Source organism: Phyllostomus discolor, chromosome 3, assembly GCF_004126475.2.
Source record: "Phyllostomus discolor isolate MPI-MPIP mPhyDis1 chromosome 3, mPhyDis1.pri.v3, whole genome shotgun sequence".
Lineage (NCBI taxonomy): Eukaryota > Metazoa > Chordata > Mammalia > Chiroptera > Phyllostomidae > Phyllostomus > Phyllostomus discolor.
The window spans coordinates 102,484,857-102,505,604 of NC_040905.2; the positions used below are offsets into that span (position 1 = coordinate 102,484,857).

Here is a 20,748-nt window from a genome sequence, read left to right on the forward strand (position 1 = left end):
TGGAGTGCAATGAAAAAGGAAACTTGATTCAGTGCAAAAAAGCTCAAACAGCACAGCTGTGGGGAAACACAGTTGTCAGTGGCAAGGGAAGGTGGACTTTCAGAGCCAGAGGGCAGGTGGCTTATACAGACAGAAGTCCCCCACCCTGGTCACTGATTGGTGTGTCCTTATACAGATGAGGACTTGAAGTCTTGGCAGTTTGATTGGTCCAAAAGACACTTTCCTGATTGGTCAGAATGGAGCTGCCCCGATTGGTCAGTGAAGATGTTGATGGAGATATAGCTGTATAGTTTTGATCGGTGGGGAAAGCCTCAGTCCTATTGGTTGAAATAATGTTCCAGGAACTCCTTTATAAGGGCTGGCTCAGGTGGCAGAAACACGGTGCAGGCAGGCAGTTCACTACAGGCTTTTCTGTGAAGTGCATTTTGTGTGAGAGGTCCCTGTGCTGAAATAGTTGCTAGGCTTTGTTTTATAAAATTTGATCCCAGTTAGCCACCAGGGGCCCTTTTTAGTGGGTATCTTTTTCATTGTCACAGTATGCAAACATGAAATGTATTCCATTTCAGACACATCTGAAGGCTTTTTCAGGCAAGATGTTCCATAAATAATAGTGCTTCCTAGAAAGGATTCTTATTTGATAGCACAAACTACAGATTAGGAACTAAGACATATATTCCAAAATAGCAGAAAATGTTTATGAAAATGCTTTGTAATCTTAAAAGTTATGTAAAAACAATAACCTTCCAGAGGCAAGATTGTATTGTAGCATAGTCTCTAACACGTTGTAGACTCTCAGATGTTTGTGTAGAGGGAACTGACAGATTTATGGGCCTTGTTGGGCAAAAATACCACAGTAGCCTATGGTTAGGGTAAAAACTCTGTGTTCCAGCAATTGCCTACAAAATCATTATTTTACAATTAATGATAAGATGAAAGAATCAGTCCCATGTTTAGAGCATATCCACCTAACATTTGACAAAAGCATACTCCTATGAAGAAAGAGCATTAACATCACCTCAGAAAATGTTCCCTTGTGTCCCCCAGTCAAGCTCCATCTGCCCCTCCCCTACCCCATCAGTCTTCTGAGTTTTTTCCATAGATTAGTTTAAGCATTTCTGGAATTTCATATAAATGAATTATGAAATACACACTCTTTTCTGTTAAGGCTTTATTCACTTAGAATATTTTCGAGATTCATCTATGTTTTTACAAATATCAGTACTTCTTACTGCTATTGCTGCCTTGTTTTTATTGTATCTGTATACCACAGTTTCTTTACCCATTCTCCTGTTGATGGGCACCTGCACTGTTCCCCATTTTTATTTACTATAAATAATGATGGGTGACTTAATTGCCCCTTGAGACAGACAAACCAAGTGTTATGGGGAGCAGGGAAGGAGAGGAACACTAGGCAGAGGAACTGGGGAACGTTCTCAAGGCTAGTGGTATTTGAGCAGGAAAAAATGAGCAGTAGGGTCCTGGCACAAACAACACTGAAATGGGGAATACAGGGTGTACGGAGGCTGATAAGCTCTCCAAAGGGATGGTGGATATATGAGAAAGTGCATGTAATGGGATTCATTAAGGGTAATGCGTATTGTCTTTGCGACTTGACTGCCTAGTGGAAGATAAGGCTAGAAAAGCAGGTTGAGATCCAGAGGACAGCAATTCCTGGATGGTATGCCAGGCAGTTTAAATTTAGTTTTGTAGTGGAGAGCCATAGAAGTTTTTGAGCTAGGAACATCTTGATGAAATTTCTGCTTTGGAAGAAGTTTGGCAACATTGGAAGGAATGGCTCTTAAGGGAAGGGAGACTGGAAAGAAGAGGAGAGGGAGAGATGAGCTAATTAGGATCCTCTTTTGACTCTGGGGCACGATAAGGAGGGCCCACAGTAACGGTGGGTGAGGAAAGAGCTGGGCTGATGGTAGGTAGAAAGAAAATGAGCAGGACTGGAGGCTGTTTGGGGTGGCCCAGGGGAGACACTTGCTAAGTTGGTGGAATACTGATCAATGGGGGGTGCATTTCTCTGAAGGAGTAGGACTCAGGGACAGGTGGCCGGCTTCAAGGGTGTGAGCCAGGGTGGCTGGATAGGCATTCAGTTGTATAATAGTCAAGGCATTCTCTTCAAGATATTGTCACAAGGTAGTTTTATTTATTTGCAGCAAGTAAAGGAGGGAGGGGTTCATATTCAAGGCTCTGGGTCTTTGAAAGAAGGCTTTGAAGGAAATGTCTACATACACCATTTGGTCAGTTCTTCTTTTTAGTTTACTACACTTACCTGTCTGAGTTCCTCTCAAGCTCATCCTGTTTATTGCTGCAGCTGCAAAATACTGCGCTACATTTTAACATTTAGCAAGAATAACATTTAGAGCTGTCCAGACATTGAGACCCTTGTCCTATCTAACAATCTTATAATGATAGCGTGCACACACACACACACTCTTTACCCAGGTTCACCCATTGTTAACACTTTGCTTCTTTTTTTTTTTTCTTTCTATACACACACTCTCTTCCTTTCCCCCTCCCTCTCTCTATCTGTATAGCAGGTCCTCACCGTTTCTTTCGATGTTGTTTTATTACAACGTTGAGGAGAGGCTATTGGAACTTAACTTCTGTTTATATCAGTTAGCCTATGGTAAAGTTGATTTCACAATATGTCAGTTTGCTTAAAGTCATACAACCTATAGAAGTCGTAAAGTGGGAGGCTTAGACTCTGTGCACCCAGTCTGTATTGCGTTCTCTCTCTCCCTTTCACTTTTCTCTCTCCTTACTCCTTCCACCCCCACCCCTCCACCAACGCTATTACTTTTTTCCTGAATCATTTGAGAGGAAGTTTGATGTATCATGGTCCTTAATCCCCAAATGTTCTAAATAAGGATAGTCTGTAATATAACTATAGTACAGTTATCAACCTTGGCAATTGAACATTGATCTAACATTTAATCTACTGTTTATATCTGTTTGATTATTTGATCTAACATTATCTTTACAGCTTTCCCCCCCCTCCAGTATAAGATTCAGTTGCTATAATATATTCCATGTAACTTTCATGTCTCTTTAGTTTTCTTTATGACATCTTTGAAGAACACCAATTCTGCAACACATTTTTTTTCAGTAAGATATTTTTCCTTTGGGTTTGTGTGATGTTTCTTCATGATTGCATTCAGGTTATACAGTCTTGACCACACAATAGTACATAATTTAGTAGCCAGAGTGGTGGTGGTGGCGGCAGTGTTCTTAATACATGTAACATTGAAAAATATTCATTTCCTAGGGAAGGCTTAGGTAGGAGAATGTTGAAGGTGGAATGACTTGATTTTTTAAAGCTTTTTGTAACTGGGGGACTGTAATAAAAAATCTATTTGTAAGACCCATTTTAGAAGAGACAGGATTCACACTGGTCATGTAGACTCTGTTTTTATCAAGTTATATTTCAGGGAACATATTTTCTTAAGGAAAAATTGGGACATGATCTGATTTAATTCAACATGTCAAATCCTATAAAGCTTTAAAAATGAAGCCAGGTTTAATTATACATTTAACACCTTTTGGAATAGGAGAGGATGAGGAATGCAGGGTACGCCCTGGAATCGTGTTCAGGTGCGTGAGCAGTGTGCGAACTGACTCAAGGTTCCTTGTGTCCTGCTGTATATCCATTAGGTAGTCGTGAAGGTAACAATGCTAGCTTCTGATGTAATGTCTTCAAGACTGTTGTTTTGTTATGGTAGCTCTACCAAAATAGAGACCAGGGGTTTTCTTTAAAAATTTGTTCTTTAGGCATTAAAAACAACTTAGATTTGTATATAGCTCTGCACAAGTGTAATGCAGAACTTTCTTCTGAATAAGCTTTTCATGGGTAAACTTTTAGACTTCAGTTCAAAATAATGTTTTAACTTGCACGTACAGGCAGAAACTGCCATATTTTTTATTGCTAGTTAAGTGTTAATAGAATTAACAGTATTAAGATACTTTTATAAGCTAGTCTTCCTGTTACTATTAACACCTTTCATGTTGTTTCACTGTTTGCATTTCAGTCTTACAGCCACCAGCACAGTGAGAAAGAGAAGTCTGAGTCCCAATCAAGCAGACACGGGCTCCGAGGCCAGAGTATCAGAAGAGATATCTGACCTTGAACTTGAGCAGACAGATACCTGTGCAGAATCACCCTCGGAAAAAAGGAAAAAGACTAAGAAATTTAAAAGAATGAAGAAGGACCATTCTCCAGCAGGTTTGGATTGGCTCTTTCTAAAGTTCTAGAGTTGTGTACTCTTCAGTGCTGCAGAAACGCATATTTTGTGGGAAAAGGCACAGCAGGGCTTCAGTTGGTAGCAAGGCCCATGTCTTGTTCCACGGGACCAGATGTTGTTAGGACCGTTTAAGTAATTTGAGGAATCCCTTAAAAGCCATGGCTCTCAACAAGAAGGGGGTTAGAGTGGGGGGGCTCGATGGTTAGTCTATTTGGTACCTTCTCTGCCTTCTCCATGGTTTAGAGGTTTTGCTGATGTGTTTAAAGTAGCCTCTGTATTTTAAATGTACATTTAAGTTTGCATGGAGGCCTACTCCTACACATGCTATTTTCAGTAGCAGTTTTCACTGTTCCCACGAAAACCCAGGCAGCCTGGATTTCTCTCATAAGCAGAATTATATAAGGAGCAAAGGAAACAGGAAATTAGCACATGTTGAGAGCTTACTATGTGCTGGATGCTGTAATAGGAGTCTTTTTCTCTCCTTATTTAATTTCATTTTCACAACAGCCCAGATGTAGGAAATTACTGTCCTTGTTTTAGTGATTCAGGTGTCTGGGCTCAGGGAGGTGGAGAAACACAGGCAGGTCCGTGTAGCTGCTAGTAAGCAGCAGACCCAGAGGTGAACCCCAGCCCACCCAAAGCCGAAACACACGTCTTCTCTGCCACCCATTTATGCTCTGGGGTGTCCATGGCCTAACCTAGTCCTTCATAGCAGGCTGTATACAGGGCTGGAGTGTGAGGTAGGTAAGGGCTTGCCTGTCACATCCAGCCATAACCTGGTGAGGCAGCAGTCAAGGTGACAGTAATTATAGCCGCTGACTGAGTGTTTGCCAAGGATCTGCATGGACACCTAATGCTTAACAGAAATTCTTTTTTTTTAATGTATTTTATTGATTATGCTATTACAGTTGTCGCATTTTCCCCTTTATTCCCCTCCGCCTTACCTTCCCAACATTCCCCCGCCCTTAGTTCATGTCCATGGGTCCTACATATAAATTCTTCAGCTTCTCCATTTCCTATACTATTCTTACCCTCCCCCTGTCTATTTTGTGCCTACCATTATGCTTCTTATTCTCTGTACCTTTTCCATATCTTCCCCCTCCCCCTCCCTGCTGCTAACCCTCCATGTGATCTCCATTTCTCGGATTCTGTCCTGTGCTAGTTGTTTGCTTAGTTGGTTTTTGTTTTTTGTTTTGTTTTTTAGATTCAGTTGTTGATAGTTGTGTTTGTTGTCATTTTACTGTTCATAGTTTTTGATCTTTTCCTTAGGTAAATCACTTTAACATTTCATATAATAAGGGCTTGGTGATGATGAACCCCTTCACTTCAACTTGACCTTATCTGAGAAGCACTTTATCTGCCCTTCCATTCAAAATGAAAGCTTTGCTGGGTAGAGTCATCTTGGATGTATGTCCTTGTCTTTCATGACTTGGAATACTTCATTCCAGCTCCTTCTTCCCTGTAAGGTTTTTTTTTTTTTTGAGAAATCAGTTGATAGTCTCATGGGAACTCCTTTGTAGGTAGCTGTCTCCTTTTCTCTGGCTGCTTTTAAGATTCTCTCCTTATCTTTAATCCTGGGTAACTTAATTATGATGTGCCTTGGTGTGTTCCTCCTTGGGTCCAACTTCTGTGGGACTCTCTGAGCTTCCTGGACTTTCTGGAAGTCTATTTCTTTTGCCAGATTAGGGAATTTCTCCACTATTTTTTCAAATAAGTTTTCAATTTGTTGCTCTTCCTCTTTTCCTTCTGGCACCCCTATGATTCACACATTGAAATGTTTAAAGTTATCCCAGAGGTTCCTAAGCCTCCTCATTTTTTTGAATTTTTCTTTCTTCATTCTGTTCTTGTTGAATGTTTCTTTCTTCCTTCTGCTCCAAACCGTTGGTTTGAATCTCAGTTTCCTTCCCATCACTGTTGGTTCTCTGTGCATATTCCTTTAATTCACTTTTCATAGCCTTCACTTTTCCCTCTATTTTGCGACCATACTCAACTGTTTCTGTGAACATCATGATTACCAGTGTTTTGAACTGTGCATCAGATAGGTTGGCTGTCTCTTCATCTCTTAGTTGTATTTTTTCTGGAGTTTTGATCTCTTCTTTCATTTGAGATGTATTGTTTTGTCTCTACAGGCCTGTTATGTAGTAAGGGGCAGAGCCTTAGGTATTCTTCAGGGCAGGGCAATCCACATTCCTGCATTGTGGCGCTGTATGTGGTGGAGGGTTCTGAGAGGGAACGGTGCCACTTGCTCAGGTCTCTGGCAGGCTTTCAATCATTTCCTCTACTACCCACAAGCAAATTAGGCCCTTCTGGTACTGATTTCTGGATGGGTGGGTTTGTGTACATTCTAGGACCTTGTGGGTCTCTCCAGCGAATTCTCCTGTAAGGCTGGGAGTTTCTTTAGCTGCTGCAACCCTCACAGGTTTTTCTGTCAGAGGTTTTGGGGCTTTATTTTCCCTGCACTGGAACCCTTGGTTGTGTGATCTGTCTCGCTCCCCAGTTGTTCCTCCCAATTTATCCACATGCAAATGTGGGACCACCCTCTCTGCCAGCCACCACCTTGTCTGGTTCTCCAGCAGCCACCTTGCCATGGGTCCTCTCCATCCCGACTGCCCATCTCCACCCCTCCTACTGGTCTGGATGAATATTTCTTCTTTAACTCCTTGGTTGTTAGACTTCCATACAGTTTGATTTTCTGGCCGTTTTGGTTGGTTTTTGTTTTTAAATTTTTTGATGTCCTCCTTTTGGTAGCGTGAAGAGGTACAGTGTGTCTATGTATGCCTCTGTCTTGGCCGGAAGTCAGAAATTCTTTCATTTGAATATCTGAGGTAGTCATCATGAGCTGATTTATAATTAAGAAAATGAGACCTAAAAGATTACGTGACTTGCCCACGGTCCTGGAGCCCTTGATTCTGTATAAGAAAGCCGGTGCTTATAAGCATAGTTATGTATTGTCTGCTCTGGATAAGAGGGGCACCAGCCTAGCCGCCATAATTCCTTCCCTGCACCTCTTACATCGTGACAGTTGCCATGCTCAGCAGAGTGCTCAGCGGAACCAACAATCAAGTTGAAGGTAGTAAAGCAGTGGAACTTGACTCATACCCAAGACCTAGGAACTTGTGTTTCAGTTAATTCCTTTTTTCGCATGTGGTCCAGTCTAACTGTAGGGAGTTTTCTGTATCTCACTGATAATGAAATAAAAAAAGCAGCAAAATGTCACAGAAGCTTTTTGTACAGTCTGTTGAGACCTAACTTAAATGAAAACTTTTGAAACCTGGATTATATATTTGAACTGACTTTTTGAATGGGGGTATCTCCTTTTACTTGCCTCCCTTTCTTTCCTTAAAATAAGTATTGGAGAAGTTTTTAATCTGCAGCATACCGAGTCTTCATCTGTGACACCTTGTTACCACTGCCAGTTGTACCTGCTCAACATGTTAAATATTAAATGTTAGTATAACTTTTAGAGATCACCCTGAGCATCCTTTCCTTCATATCTCATTCTCTTTTGAATTTTTCAGCTTATCTGTTACTTGTCAGGGACAAGATTTCAGTTTTTACCTTCTATCTCAGCATATCTTAAAGGTATTAAAATTAAAATACCTAATAATAGACTGCATTAATAGATTAGCTCCTTTTATAACTTACATCATTTTAAGGGAAAACTTTATATGAGTTATTTGGGGTTTTGAATTTATAATACCATCATTAAAATAGGGATTTTTCCCCCTCTCCCATTGACAGTAAAGCTGTCACTGCTACTAGATGTGAGCTAGAAAAAAATGATAGATTTTGTACTTCATTGTCAGTGCTGCTAAAAAAGAGAGAGACATCTTGACAACTTTTAATTGAACTAGAGAACTTGAGAGAATTGAGCTTTCTTCTGGAGCATGCTCACTGAGTAAGACCTTCCATCATTGCCCAGGCAGAAGTATGGTGGACCCTTTTCAGTTGGTTTGTTGTGTTGAGTCCTAATAGTATGAGCAGGATGTAGGTCAAGTGATCAGATGCTGAAGCTGTTGAAACAGCCAACTTTGACTGCCCAGTTACTTTAATAAAGTCCTGTAATACTGAGAGTACAGAGGCCAGCCCTGGGAAGGGTCTGTGTTCCACTCTCACACTCCAGGGACTGCGAGGGCCTAGTCTGGGTGTTGGCTGGAACTGCGTTAGAGTGTTCTGTACGGCATGGACAGTCTGGCCCACAGACACAGGCTAAGGTGTCAAGCCTGGGCTCTTCTCCTGGGGAGAGTGTCTTGACAGGTACTCAGGGATTCACAGAGGTGTGCTGGGTGCCCAGCACAGTCAGTGAAGGCATGAAAAACATGAAAGGTGGTGCTTCATCTTTAGGGAATTTTCTCTTTTCCAAGGAGGAGGTAGCAAAAAGTAAGACCATAGAATCATCTACCATGGCAATCCTGGGACAGAGGAAGCTCAATAAACACCACACAAAACAGTGCTGTTTTTCTTAGTTATACATTTAAATATCTAGGGTTCATGAAGAGTTGAGTATTAGATCCTTTTCTAGGTAACAAAATGACCCAAATTACCATTTAAATTTAAATAATAATACCAGACATTGTACTGGGAATGTCTTTAGTTACCTTGTTAATCCTTATAAAAACCCAGTAAGGTATACATACTCAATTTCTATAGGAAACCAAGGCTCAAAGAGTTACAAACTGCCAAAGTCAAATATAGCTGGGGCTAGGGCGGGTGCTGTCCAATCCAGAGCCCGCACACTGCACACTCTGCAGTATGTGAGGTTTAGAGGAAGCAAAGGACTCTTTATGTACAAAGGTGAGTATTTCTGGCAGCTCTTCTGGATCAGAAACAGTTAACCAACCTCAACTTTCAAATGATGAAGTCATGTGATAAAAATCCAAGCGACCACTCTCCTTTAAAGCTTCTGTTTTATGTACATATTATACACATAATAAATATCTTTCTCTTAGGCTTTGTTGTTTCCATCCTATTTTTAAGAAGCAAATGTATATGTTCCCCTTTCTATTTATTGTGATTAGTGTAGGTTGGTAGTACTATCTACTTTTCCTTTGAGGAATTTGAGGTGAATTCTCTGTTGGCACATAAAGGAAAACAATTTTCTATGCCATTTATGCTGGAATAAACTGTCTCAGGGAAATGTTCCCCAGGCAGTGTTTAATAGGTGGGCTTCCATAGCATACCTGTTTTTGATGACTAAGTAAATAGTGTCCCCAGGGCCTGGAGAAACCCCAGCCTCACCTGCAGGGCCAAGAGGAGTAGCCTGACACTGAGCAGACTGGCTACTCTCAGAATGCTGATGGACAGTCCAGTAGCTGGAGGTCCCGTCGGCACCCCTCTAAACAGCGGCCATGGAGGTATGAATAGCAAGAGACATCGACTGTCCTGTTGACGATCTTGTCATATAATAGAGACACTTTCTCCCTTTGCATTTAAAACACAACACATTAGACCTTTAAATGTTTGCCAAGAGCTGTGAGTTATATTGGAGTCTTGACTAATCATTATAGAAATTTAGAATCTACTTAGAGCAGCCGTCTCCTCGTGCTATTGCAGGTCTCCTCGGAGACAGAAACAAGGTCTACAGTTGTTGCCGTCGCTCACCTGAGCAATCTGGCTAGGAAGGCCCAGTGACCTCCCAAGCAGCTTTGTAATTGTTCAGTTAAAGTGGTTTCCAGACTAAATGTGGGAAACAAGGTGTGTACTGTGCTGTGCTGTGGGGCAGTTTGCTCAGCACATTTCTGCCCTCTTGGCAACCCTCTGGGGCCCCCATAAGCCATCTGGGGCAGCTCTGCCTGCTGGCTGTGGGAAACCACCCTGGCACCAGGCCCTTTGGAGCCTTTCCTAGTTAGAAAGTTCACATGGCACCCGGAGGGATCTTTCTGAATGCAGATTTCCACTCTGGAGAAAATGATACCATAGCGTGTTTCCAGTGTACTGTGTAGTCTTTAGATTCTGTTTTGGATTCACCTGAGGGAAGAGATGGCTTACCTTTCAGAGTTCCTTCTTCTCCACTGTAGTTTATGGAAAGGTAAGAAGAAGCAATCACCTACTTTGTTGACCACTTTTAAATTTCTTTCGTTGTTTTGGTTAATAAAAATAATGTGCTCACTATGAAAATCTGTGAAGTGAAGAAAAATAGGTTACTTGATAACTCTATTAATGTGTTTTACTCTGCCTGTCATTTTTATACATTGTTGGCATCATGCTCTATGCAGTTTAGTATCCTGTTTTTGTCCATTAAAAAAGAAACAACTCTCGGCCAAATAATTTTTTAAAAAATCCTCACCCAAGAATGTTTATTGGTTTTAGAGAGAGAGGAAGGGAGAGAGAGAGAAACATCAGTTGGCTCCCCACCCTCTCCCCCACACAGCATGCGCTCTGACTGGGGATCGAACCTGCAACCTTTTGGTGTATGGGATGACTCTCCAACCAGCTGAGCCACCCAGCCACGGCTCTTGGCTAAATAATTTTAATTATCAGCATAATGTTTTATATTAAAATTTCATTGAATTAAAAAAATTTTAATCACCCAAGGATGTGTTTTTTTTAATTGATTTGAGAGAGAGAACATCGAGGTGAGAGAGAAACATCTATCAGTTGCCTCCCGTATGCACCCTGACTAGGGATTGAACCCACAACCGTTTTCACGCACAGGACAACGCTCCAGCTAACACGGGGAAGCTTTTGTTGGATTTTTTAAACAACATTCCTAATATCTTTTGCAGGACAGCTTTGTTAAAGTATAATTTACGTACAATAGAAGTCATCACTTTTAGATGTACAATTTGATGTCTTTTGACAACTCACTTAATAATGACTATAATTGAGATACAGACCAGTTCTGTCATTCCAGGAGACTCTCTCATACTCCTTTGTAGTCAGTTTCTACCCTCACCCCTAGATCCTGGCAACCACTGATAAACTTTCTTATCACTTTATATGATATTTTTTCAGGATATCATATAAGTGGAATCATACAGTAGGTAACATTTGAGTCTTTCATTTAGTATAATGAATTTGAGATTCGTTTACATTGTATGTATTCATGGTTCATTCCACTTTATTGCTGAATAATATTCTGCATTATGGACATATTGCTGTTTATTTATCCATTTTACCAGTTGGCATTTACATTGTTACCAGTTTTCAGCTACTAAGAATCAAGTTGCTATAAACATTTAGGTACAGGCTTTTGAAGGAACTAAATTTTCATTTCTTTTGGGTGAATACCTAGGAGTGGAATTGCTGGGTCATGTGGCAAGTGTATTTTTACCTTCATAAGAAACTGGTGTACTGTTTTCCAAAGTAGCTGCACCATTTGCATTCCTACCAGCAGGGAAGGAGGGTTCTAGTAACTCTGTGCATTGACAAGTATTGGCATTGACATTTTTAGCAATTCTGATGGGTATGTTCTGATGTCTCATTGTTGCTTTGATTTGACTTTCCCTAATGCCTAATTGATGTTAAGTATCTCTTTATGCGATTATTTGCCGCCCACATCCCTCCTTTAGTGAAATGTCTACTCATTTCTTTTGCCCATTTTCTCCCACTGCATTGTTTGTTTTCTTCTTGAGTTTTCAGAGTTCTTTATATATTCTGGATACAAGCTCTTTTGGGTGTTTTGCAAAATATTCCAAACTTCTCTCTCTCTCTCTGTCTCTCTCTCTGTCTCTCTCTCTCTCAATACCTTCTGTGTATTTTATAGAGTTCTTTTATTTCCACAATTAAATTTTTTTTTTCAGTTAAAGTTGACACAATATTATATTAGTTTCAGGTGTAGTCATTAGACATTTATATAACTTACAAAGTGATCATCCCAATAAGTCTAATACCTATCTTTTCATTCTCTTAGCAGTATTTTTCAAGTAGTAGAAATTTAATGGAACCCGATTTATCAGTTTTTTTCTTGCATTATGCCTTTGGTGTCATATTTAAGAAATCTTTGTCTGACTGAAGATTACAAAGATTTTCTCCTCTGTTTTCTTCTAGTCATTTTATAGTTTCAGGTTTTACATTTAGGTGTATGATCCATTGTGAGTTAATCTTTGTATGTGATGGAAGATATGGATTGGGGTCCATCATAGCCAGAGATAGATGTCCTTAAGTATCTATTTTAAAAAGGAAAAATGTGGCTGGGTTGGTGTGGCTCAGTGGATTGAGTGCGGGCTGCGAACCAAAGGGTCACTGGTTTAATTCCCAGTCAGGGCACATGCCTGGGTTGTGGGCCAGGTCCCCAGTGGGGGCCACGTGAGAGACAATCACACACTGATGTTTCTCTCCCTTTCCTTCTCTCTAAAAGTAAACAAACATGCTATCTTTTAAAAAAATAAAAGGAAATAATGTTCCTGAATAATTTTTGCATTGTAGTAAAACAGGGCTGTGAAAATGAGTTCACTGGGAACCATTGTTTCTTATCCACTAGCTCTGAGACTGATGCTTGGACAGTATTCAGTGTTCCCTTTGTGGAAAGTGCTAGAAAGAACACTGGCAGTGACCTCCAGCTCCCCTCTTGTCTGGGTGTCCTGTAGAGGGTTCCTGAAGTTCTGGTTCCTCTATGAGTATTCTTGCTCAGCAGCTACATATTATAGGCAGTGAAAATTGGCATTTCTCTAAGTGCATGTTGTAGGCTTCCTGTGGAGCAACCATGTTCAATGTTAGGCCACCTTATTGATAAGGAGAAGGGACCTAATGTGCATGAAAAACTTGCTCTGTACCAGTGACTTTGCTGTATCTCAAAAGTCCCATGTGGCATAAAGCAGTAGCCAGTCCACCTTACAGACGAGGCTATGAGAGTTGTTCAGAGGCACCCCGCTAACAAAATGGCCATGCTAGACGCGCCCAGCTCCAAAGCTTCTTCCGTTACTTCTCCCTTGCTCTTCATGGAGTCACTTCCTGTGTATATGGTGGCGTACCATATATTCCCCTCCATCTAACACACATTCCCCTCAATCTAACCGCAGGTGCGGCTATAAGTATGGCAGTGTGGTTGCTTTTAGCCCTTTATCTTTTTTTCCCCTCTTGGCTACTTTATTTTAGTTCCCCATATTTGGCTTTGTGGCCTTTACCTTTAGTGGCTGCTATTTCTTCGATATGTGAATTATAAAAATGCTCTTATCAACTTTATTTTCCTCTTTTCCAATAGGTACTGCTTGAATGTGTGAGTGAGAAGGTCAGGCTAGTTATTCTTATCATGGACCATCTGCTATTTTTAGTGGTTCTGGGGAGGGGAGTGTTTGTGCTTTGTTTTGCTTTTCAGTCTTTATTCCTTTTATTACTGTATCGTGTGACTCTCTTTCACGTGGCCCATCTCCATCTTCCCTTCCCAGGAGAAGTCTTGCAGTCTTTATTGAGGTCCCAAGACTTGCATGGTCAGCAGTGGTGAAATCTGCAAAGTGCCCCTCGCCCAGTCTGCTCATCCTGTGTCTCTGGATTTTATCTCAATAAGTGATCAGAAGTGGGACTTCTCATTTTAGCTGAAATTCCCGTGTTATTTTAGGTGTTTAGATCCTGTTACCTTTAGTCATTCCTGTCACTGACAGGAGTCAATCTCGGCTGAGCAGTTTCTTTCTTTGGGGACACTGAATCGCATCTCTTTTTAAGAGTTACTCTTCATTCTAGGAATCATCAAAGACCTCTTTCCTTTTGAAATCTTGGAGTGTTAGCAGCTGGGGTTGGCTCTGCCCATTTTTCCTGCCAACTCTTCAGTTACGGCTTAAGTAAGGCATGACACCAGCCGTGCTAGGGTGCCTAGTCTGCTGCAGTTTCCATTACGAACACGCCTTTTCCTGACTTAGTTCCTCTTCACTCAGCTCTGCACATTGGTGCTCACGTAGCCTCACTGAACTGCTTGCATCTGTGAAATGTGGATATTTACACCATTGTATGGGACCTTTCTGAAGAGCAGGTGCCCAGCACGGTCACCAACCAAGAATTTGGTGTGTGTGCCACAGGGAGGTGTGGTAAGCGTCTGCAGGCATGTTAACTCCAGTAAAATTAACAGAGGCAGCCCAGGCAGGAGGGAGGCACCTCATCAGTCCTACCTGTGATGTGTCTCTGGTGTCACTCTGTTTGCTGGACACTGCGCTCCATGGACAAGACCTGTCTGTGGACTTTTTCCTGTTACAACTGTGCAGCTGCCCTGGCCCTGTGCTGGCCATCCGTTCCCCTCCAGGTGCTGCTCTCTCCTTGCTCATCTTGTTTTGTCCTTTCCCACTAGGAAGCATCTCGGACAGCTCTGCCAAGCTCTTCGAAGTTCCTGACACGTGGTAACCAAGACCTGAATGAAACAAGTCATGGGTGCTGTTGCTGAGAAAGACCCCAGCCGGCACGATTGGAAGCCATACTGTATTTAATGTGTTTTATGGGAGGGGTTTGAAAACAAGCGTGTCTCCTGAAAAAAACTTAGCTTTTATTTTTGCAGCTGTGGTTTTCTTCTTTCCTTTTTAATGTAAACTGTCTGCTGACACACAGCATAATATAAAAGCTGTTGTGAAGGTGTACATGATTAACCAGTTATTTTTTGCTCATGTGAACCCTTCCTGTCATGAATTAGTATGTTTAGGAATCCACCTGATTTTGGGGTGGGGGTGGGTGATTCAGCTGTGAAATATGCAAAAAGAGCTGACATTCTTGGATGCTGTGATCATGAGTTCGGGGCTTGAACGCCCTTCTGCTTCAAGAGGTTTCATCTCCTCATGCTCAGATTCTGGGGCAGCCGCAGCACGTGGTTACCATCTCCTAGTGGAGAAATCGGTTATGTCTCTCTGCTTCCCACCTTAGCTGCCTGAAAATACGAAGCTTTTAAGCTTATTTTTCCAGTAGGAAAATCTCTACCGATAAAGGAGCTTACCATATGCCTTGGCCTTGGGGAATATTTATTTAGAGTTATTTTTCCTAAGATGTGAGTTTCTTGCTCCAGGACAAGTAAAAACGTTAATTTCTGTTTTTACATGTACACTGTGGTCACTTTGTCAGTGTGTTAGTGTGTGGTCTCTGTGTGGCTGTCTGGGAGCAAGGTGGCCCGTGTGCGTGTGTGCGCACATGTGTGAAGTCATGATCTAAAGCTACATATGCCAGCCCTTTGTTTAAGCATATCACAACAGCGACAGAATTTCGTGGATCTACTTCAGTAGAGTTGTGTCATATACATCATTGTTAGAGATATTACATTTTTGTATCATGGAAATAAAAATATAAAATGTATTTCCAGAAGGTGAAAATTAAAGACATTTTCATAGAATTCTGATTTTTTTCCCTTTTCTTTTTAATAAGTGAATGAAATACTCAGCCTCTACATAGGTATCATTTCTCTAAAGATCACCTCTGAAAAGCTCTGTAAGTTACCAGAGCTTGTTTTTCCTGCCTCAGCGAATCGCATCCCAGTGCAGGAGTTGAGCCCTGTGGTAAAGGCTTCATGGGAGGGTCTGCATCTTTTCTGTGGTGGGAAGAATCTGAGGTCTCACAGCTCTGATCGGAATCTGGAAACGGTGGTGTTGTGCGAATTCAGATTTGTAAGACACTTTCCCCAATTAGGAGCCTCTTAACATTTCCCGTTCTGCATCCTCCTTTCCACAGGAGTTTGACAGCCACAAAGTTACAAACCCAAATTTGGCACCTCTTCCAAGCTGTCACTGCTCGCAGCTCAGTGGGGAAGTGTGAAGGGAGAGTGGAAAACAAACAGTAAAGGAAAATATCCAGGCCGGGGGCTTAAAGAGCACTGCCGGACTCTGATGTGTCATTAAAACGTACAGGGAAAGCAGGTAGTACCGGACACTTCTTGCCACCGAATAAAAGGGAAAACCTCTTGAAGATTGTGATTGACGTACATGTGAAAGGTACAAATTGCCTAATGAGGGCACCTGGCCAGGAAACGCAGATTGCGTGGGGGTCTCACAATGCCAGGTCCTCAGTGGGGGAGAGAGGCCTCTCGCCCTAAGGTAATGAAAATCTTTTTTGTTCCCTGAAGCCCAGTGCTCTCTACTCAAAAAGCTTTGCAAGCACAGGTTGTACTCCTGTCACTACTGGTCCAGAGAGGGTCTTGATGAGGAGTGCTTTCTAGAAAGGACCTCCAGAGAGTCTGTTTCAGCTCCAGCTTCAGTTTTCTCAATCCTAAAATTAGGATAATAAACCTACCTTACACGGTGGCTGTGAGAATTAAATGATATTATGTTAAATGCCTGGTACCCACAGTGCACAATAAATTGTAATAATGTTGGAAGATTACACTTTCGATCTGGAACCCGTGTGGTGTCTGCCGACATAGGCATGGTCACATGGGATTTGACAGAATTAAATACCCAGTGAAGCCCTCATGCACATCCTGGCCTCTGCTTTACCAACTATAGCAAATGACTTAAACAGGTGCTCCTTCTCCCCCTCCATGCATACCTGTTAGGCTTTCTGAGTGTCTCTTTTGGGCATAAAGCCTAGGATGGTACTTGGGCTTTTTGATAGGCCCAGGGGCATTTTATCATGATGGGGCTGTGGTTCAGGGGTTTCTGGAAGACTGTGGCTGAATCTGGAGGCAGGCCTGGGTGTAGGGCCCTTGATGTTTCCTGAAAGAGTTTTGTAGGGTTTTTGTTTGTTTTTTTGTCTTTTGGATCTAGGGTGGAGACTGAGCACTGTAGTTCTGCCCATTTTCATAGCTCTGTATTTGTCTGGTCCCCCCCACCCCAGCTTATCTTTTTAAGATATATGCATCTTTAGAGAGGGGAAGAGAAGGAGAGAAACATCAATGTGTGGCTGCCTCTCATGCGCCCCCCTCTGGGGACCTGGCCCACAACCCAGGCATGTGCCCTGACTGGGAATCAGACCCTTGACCCCTTGGTTCACAGGCCGGCACTCAATCCACTGAGCCGCACCAGTCAGGGCTCCCCCCAACATTTTATGATGAAAATTTTCAAGCATGTGGAGAAGTTGAAAGAATCATTTAGTGAACACTCACTCACTTGCCACCTAGATTGTACAGTTGTCATGTTGCTGTTTTTGTTTCATTATATAACCATTTGGCCATCCTATCCATCCATCAGTTCATTTCTAAGTTGCAAACATCAGTGCACTCTCCTTCCCAAATACTTGCGCATGTTTGTCAACAGTCAGAGTTTAGTATTTGTTTATATTTGGAGGTCAGTGGGAATAAAATTTATAGTGAAATGCTCAAATCTCATACTATTAACCTTCAAAATTAAACAACAAAGGTCATCCACAGCAAATGAATTTATTCAAAAATGGGAGAGGAATTTCAATTTGGTACAAGCAAATTATGGTGAACCACAGGCAAGTGTGGAGAACAAAGGAGAAGAACATTCTTTTATAAAGGAAAGGAGGGGCTTGGGAGGGGTTGTTTTGAACAGAGTTTATTGGAGGAGAATGAGATGGAAGCGGTGAGGGCTCATCATTGGCTGCAGGCAAGGGCAGCTTGCTGTGTCGGGTAGAGAGGACTTTTCCTTATGTGGTGAGTGGTAGTGGTGAGAGCTCTCCCTTCACAGCTTTCCGACCGCATTTTGATGAGGCTTCCTTTGTTCATTTTCACCCTGCCAAGACACAGCATTACCATCACCCCAGAATTCTCCCCAATGCTTCTTCCCAGTCAACTCCCACCCCCGGAGGCAGCCACCAGTCTGCTTTTTTCATTTTTATCACAGATTAGTTTGACCTTTTTCTAGGAGTTCATGAAAATAGAGTCACTCTCTGGTGTGAGGCCTCCTCCACTCAGCACGTTTTGAGATTCAGCCATGTCTGCACACATCAGTAGTCCCTTCCTTCATGTTGCAGCGTGTGCACCCACGGCGGTTTATTCGTCCTCCAGTGGATGGACACTGGGGCTCTTCCCAGGTTGGGACTATGCAGCTATTATGAATAAAGCTGCTATGAACATTCTAGTGCAAGTCTTTTGAGAACAAAAGCTTTAATTTTGCAGGGTAGCTACCAAGGAGTAGAATTGCTGGATGGCAAGAAACTTCCAGATCTTGTCCCAAAGTGGTTGTATCATTTTATACTCTCATCCACACTGTGTGAGAGTTCCAGTAGCCCCTGCCCTCAGCATCATTTGGGGTCGTTGGCCATCTTGGTGGGTGTGTAGTATATCTCATTGCAGTTCTCATTGCAGTCACTTCCCTGGTGACTAATGATGTACTTACTAGCCAATTGTATATAGTCCTCTGCAAAGTACCTGTTCAGTTCACTTGTCTGTATTTTATTGGTTTACGTCTCTGTTATTGAGGTGTAGGTGGTCACTATATATTCTGGATATCAGTCCTTTGTCAAAGTTGTTCTGAAGTTTTTTAGTTCCAGTCTATGACAGGCTTGGTTTTTTTCTTTCTTCTTTTTTTTTTTTATACCAGCCTTACTGAGATAGAATGGACATGTAACATCGTGTGAGGTTAGGGTGGACAATGTGATAACTTGATACACCCATACGTTGCCCAAGGACCCCCACCATGGCACTAGCCAGCACCACCATCACATCACTTGTCACCATTTCTTTTTTGTGGTGAGAATATTCATGACCCACTCCCCCAGCAACTTGTTTTCTTAACAGTGTCTTCTACTGGGCAGAAGTTTTCATTTTAATGAAGCCTGTGATATCAGTTTTTTCTTTCTATGTCCTTTCTAAGAAACCCCCAAGTCGTAAAGATACTCTTTCATGTTTCTTCTAGAAACTTTATAGTTATAGCGTTTAAGTCTGTCTAAGTTAATCTTCAGTTACTTGTTTGTATGTGGTGTGAGAACAGGAGTTGAGGTCCCTTCATTCCATGTGACTGTGCAGTTATTCCAACAGCATTTGTGGAGAAGACCTTTCCTGTTGGATTGCTTTGGTGCCTGGTGCAAAAATCTGTTGGCCCAATAACAAGTGTGGGTCTAGAGTGTGTGTGTGTGTTTGTAAAATGTGGTGTTTTGCCCTGGCAGGTGTGGCTCCAAGTTGGTTGGAGCATCATCCTGTAACCAAAAAGTTGCAGATTCAGTTCTTGGCCAGGGCACATACCTAGGTTGTGGGTTCAATTCCCAGTCCAGGTACATAAGATTCCTGGTCTGGGTATGTACTGGAGGCAACCAATCTGTGTTTCTCTCTCACATCAATGTTTCTTTCTCTCCCTTCCTCCCTCACTAAAAACAGTGAAAAAAATGTTCTTGGGTGAAGATAAAAAAAAAAAATTAAATTGTGCTGTTATTATTGCTGAAGAGCCACACAGAGAGGGTGTCATCATTTCTCCATGGGCAGTTCCCACTGGGCCGATGTCGCAGCCCTTCTCATCACCTGGGGAGGAAAGTGCTGTGACCCTTGGTTGCTGCTGAGGCTAGGTTACTCTCTCCTGACCTGGGAAGCTAATGAGCATTAAAAATAGTGCAATCTTTTGGGATCCTCCTTTTTTTTTTAAATCTCATGACAAGCTTCATAACTTCAGTTGAAATCTTATTCCCCAAATGATTCATGGAGTAAATCCGTGCACCTGGTTTTGTCAAGGAGGGGAAATAGAATACCTGAAGGCCAGTTTGTGTTTCTCCTGGTTGTCAGCCACCCTCTCCCCTAAGTTGTCCAGTCCCTGCTTAAAGCAGTTCAGTTTGTCTTTAGCCACTTGCCACTTCTGTCTCGGCCTCCTGCTTTTTTTAGCCATGCCATGAACCTGAACTTGAGCAAGATTTTGGTGTGCTGGGCCTGGTGAAAATGTCACCAGCTGAGGAGATTTTTTAAAACTGAGGTGTTTGAGACAAGATAATCCCATCAGAAAAGGAAAGACAACAAAAAAGAGCCCTCTTATTGGGGTGGGGGGACTTAATATTTCATATGAGAAGAAATTGAATTGTCATAGCCATTTTTTTTAGGGAAATATTAGAGCAGAGAACTCGAAGCGAAAGAAACTGCCTGGGTGTGCAGATTGGACACCTGTGCAGACCCACACCTGCCTCGTGCTGCTGGTCCACGAAAACATCTTGCCGTGTGGCTGAGACCAGTGGGAGGACTGGTGGCCAGACTTTAGGACACTTGCCTCCTCTAGCACAAGGACAAGTGGGGAGCAGCACCCTTCAATCCAGCTGCTCTCACAGGTGCTCTCGGAACCTGGGTGGTAGAATCTTAGACTCAAAGCCATTGCCTCCCATGTTCCAGTTGGTGACGAGGAGCATAAATGCCTTTCACCTCTCCCCTCCGTGCACTGCAGTCTAGTAGACCCGCAGTCTTATTTTCAACACCCAGAATCTGGGAGTTCAGAGGCCTTTGTTTTACCCACACATTGTCCTTCCTTTGTTGAACGGGCTAAAAATTAAGTGCCATCTCAGAATGCTGTGTCTACAAGTTACCTTGACAAATGACTGTGACTCAGAAGCTTAGGCTTTTGCCTACTTTTGGAGCCTGGACCTAAGCATGTGTGGGGGGGAGGGAATGGAGGGTCCTTTGGGTGTTTTGTCTTTACGATGCCCGTAATTCTCCACTGCCCTGACTTCATCTTCCACAGGGTGTGTGCGAATCGGCAAGCACTTAGCGTCCTGTCCTGATGGATGGTGT

General features: G+C 42.3%; 1 protein-coding gene across 1 annotated transcript in view; it reads left to right on the forward strand.

Moving 5' to 3' along the window:
* Nucleotides 1-15,484, forward strand: part of PARN (poly(A)-specific ribonuclease) — a 175,481-nt gene extending 159,997 nt beyond the window's left edge. Inside the window, exons 23-24 of the mRNA XM_028512738.1 lie at nucleotides 4,035-4,228; nucleotides 14,464-15,484. Coding sequence (XP_028368539.1) covers nucleotides 4,035-4,228; nucleotides 14,464-14,516 — 247 coding nt within the window. The 3' untranslated portion in view covers nucleotides 14,517-15,484. The remainder of the gene's footprint in view (nucleotides 1-4,034; nucleotides 4,229-14,463) is intronic.
* Nucleotides 15,485-20,748: the final 5,264 nt, after the last annotated feature.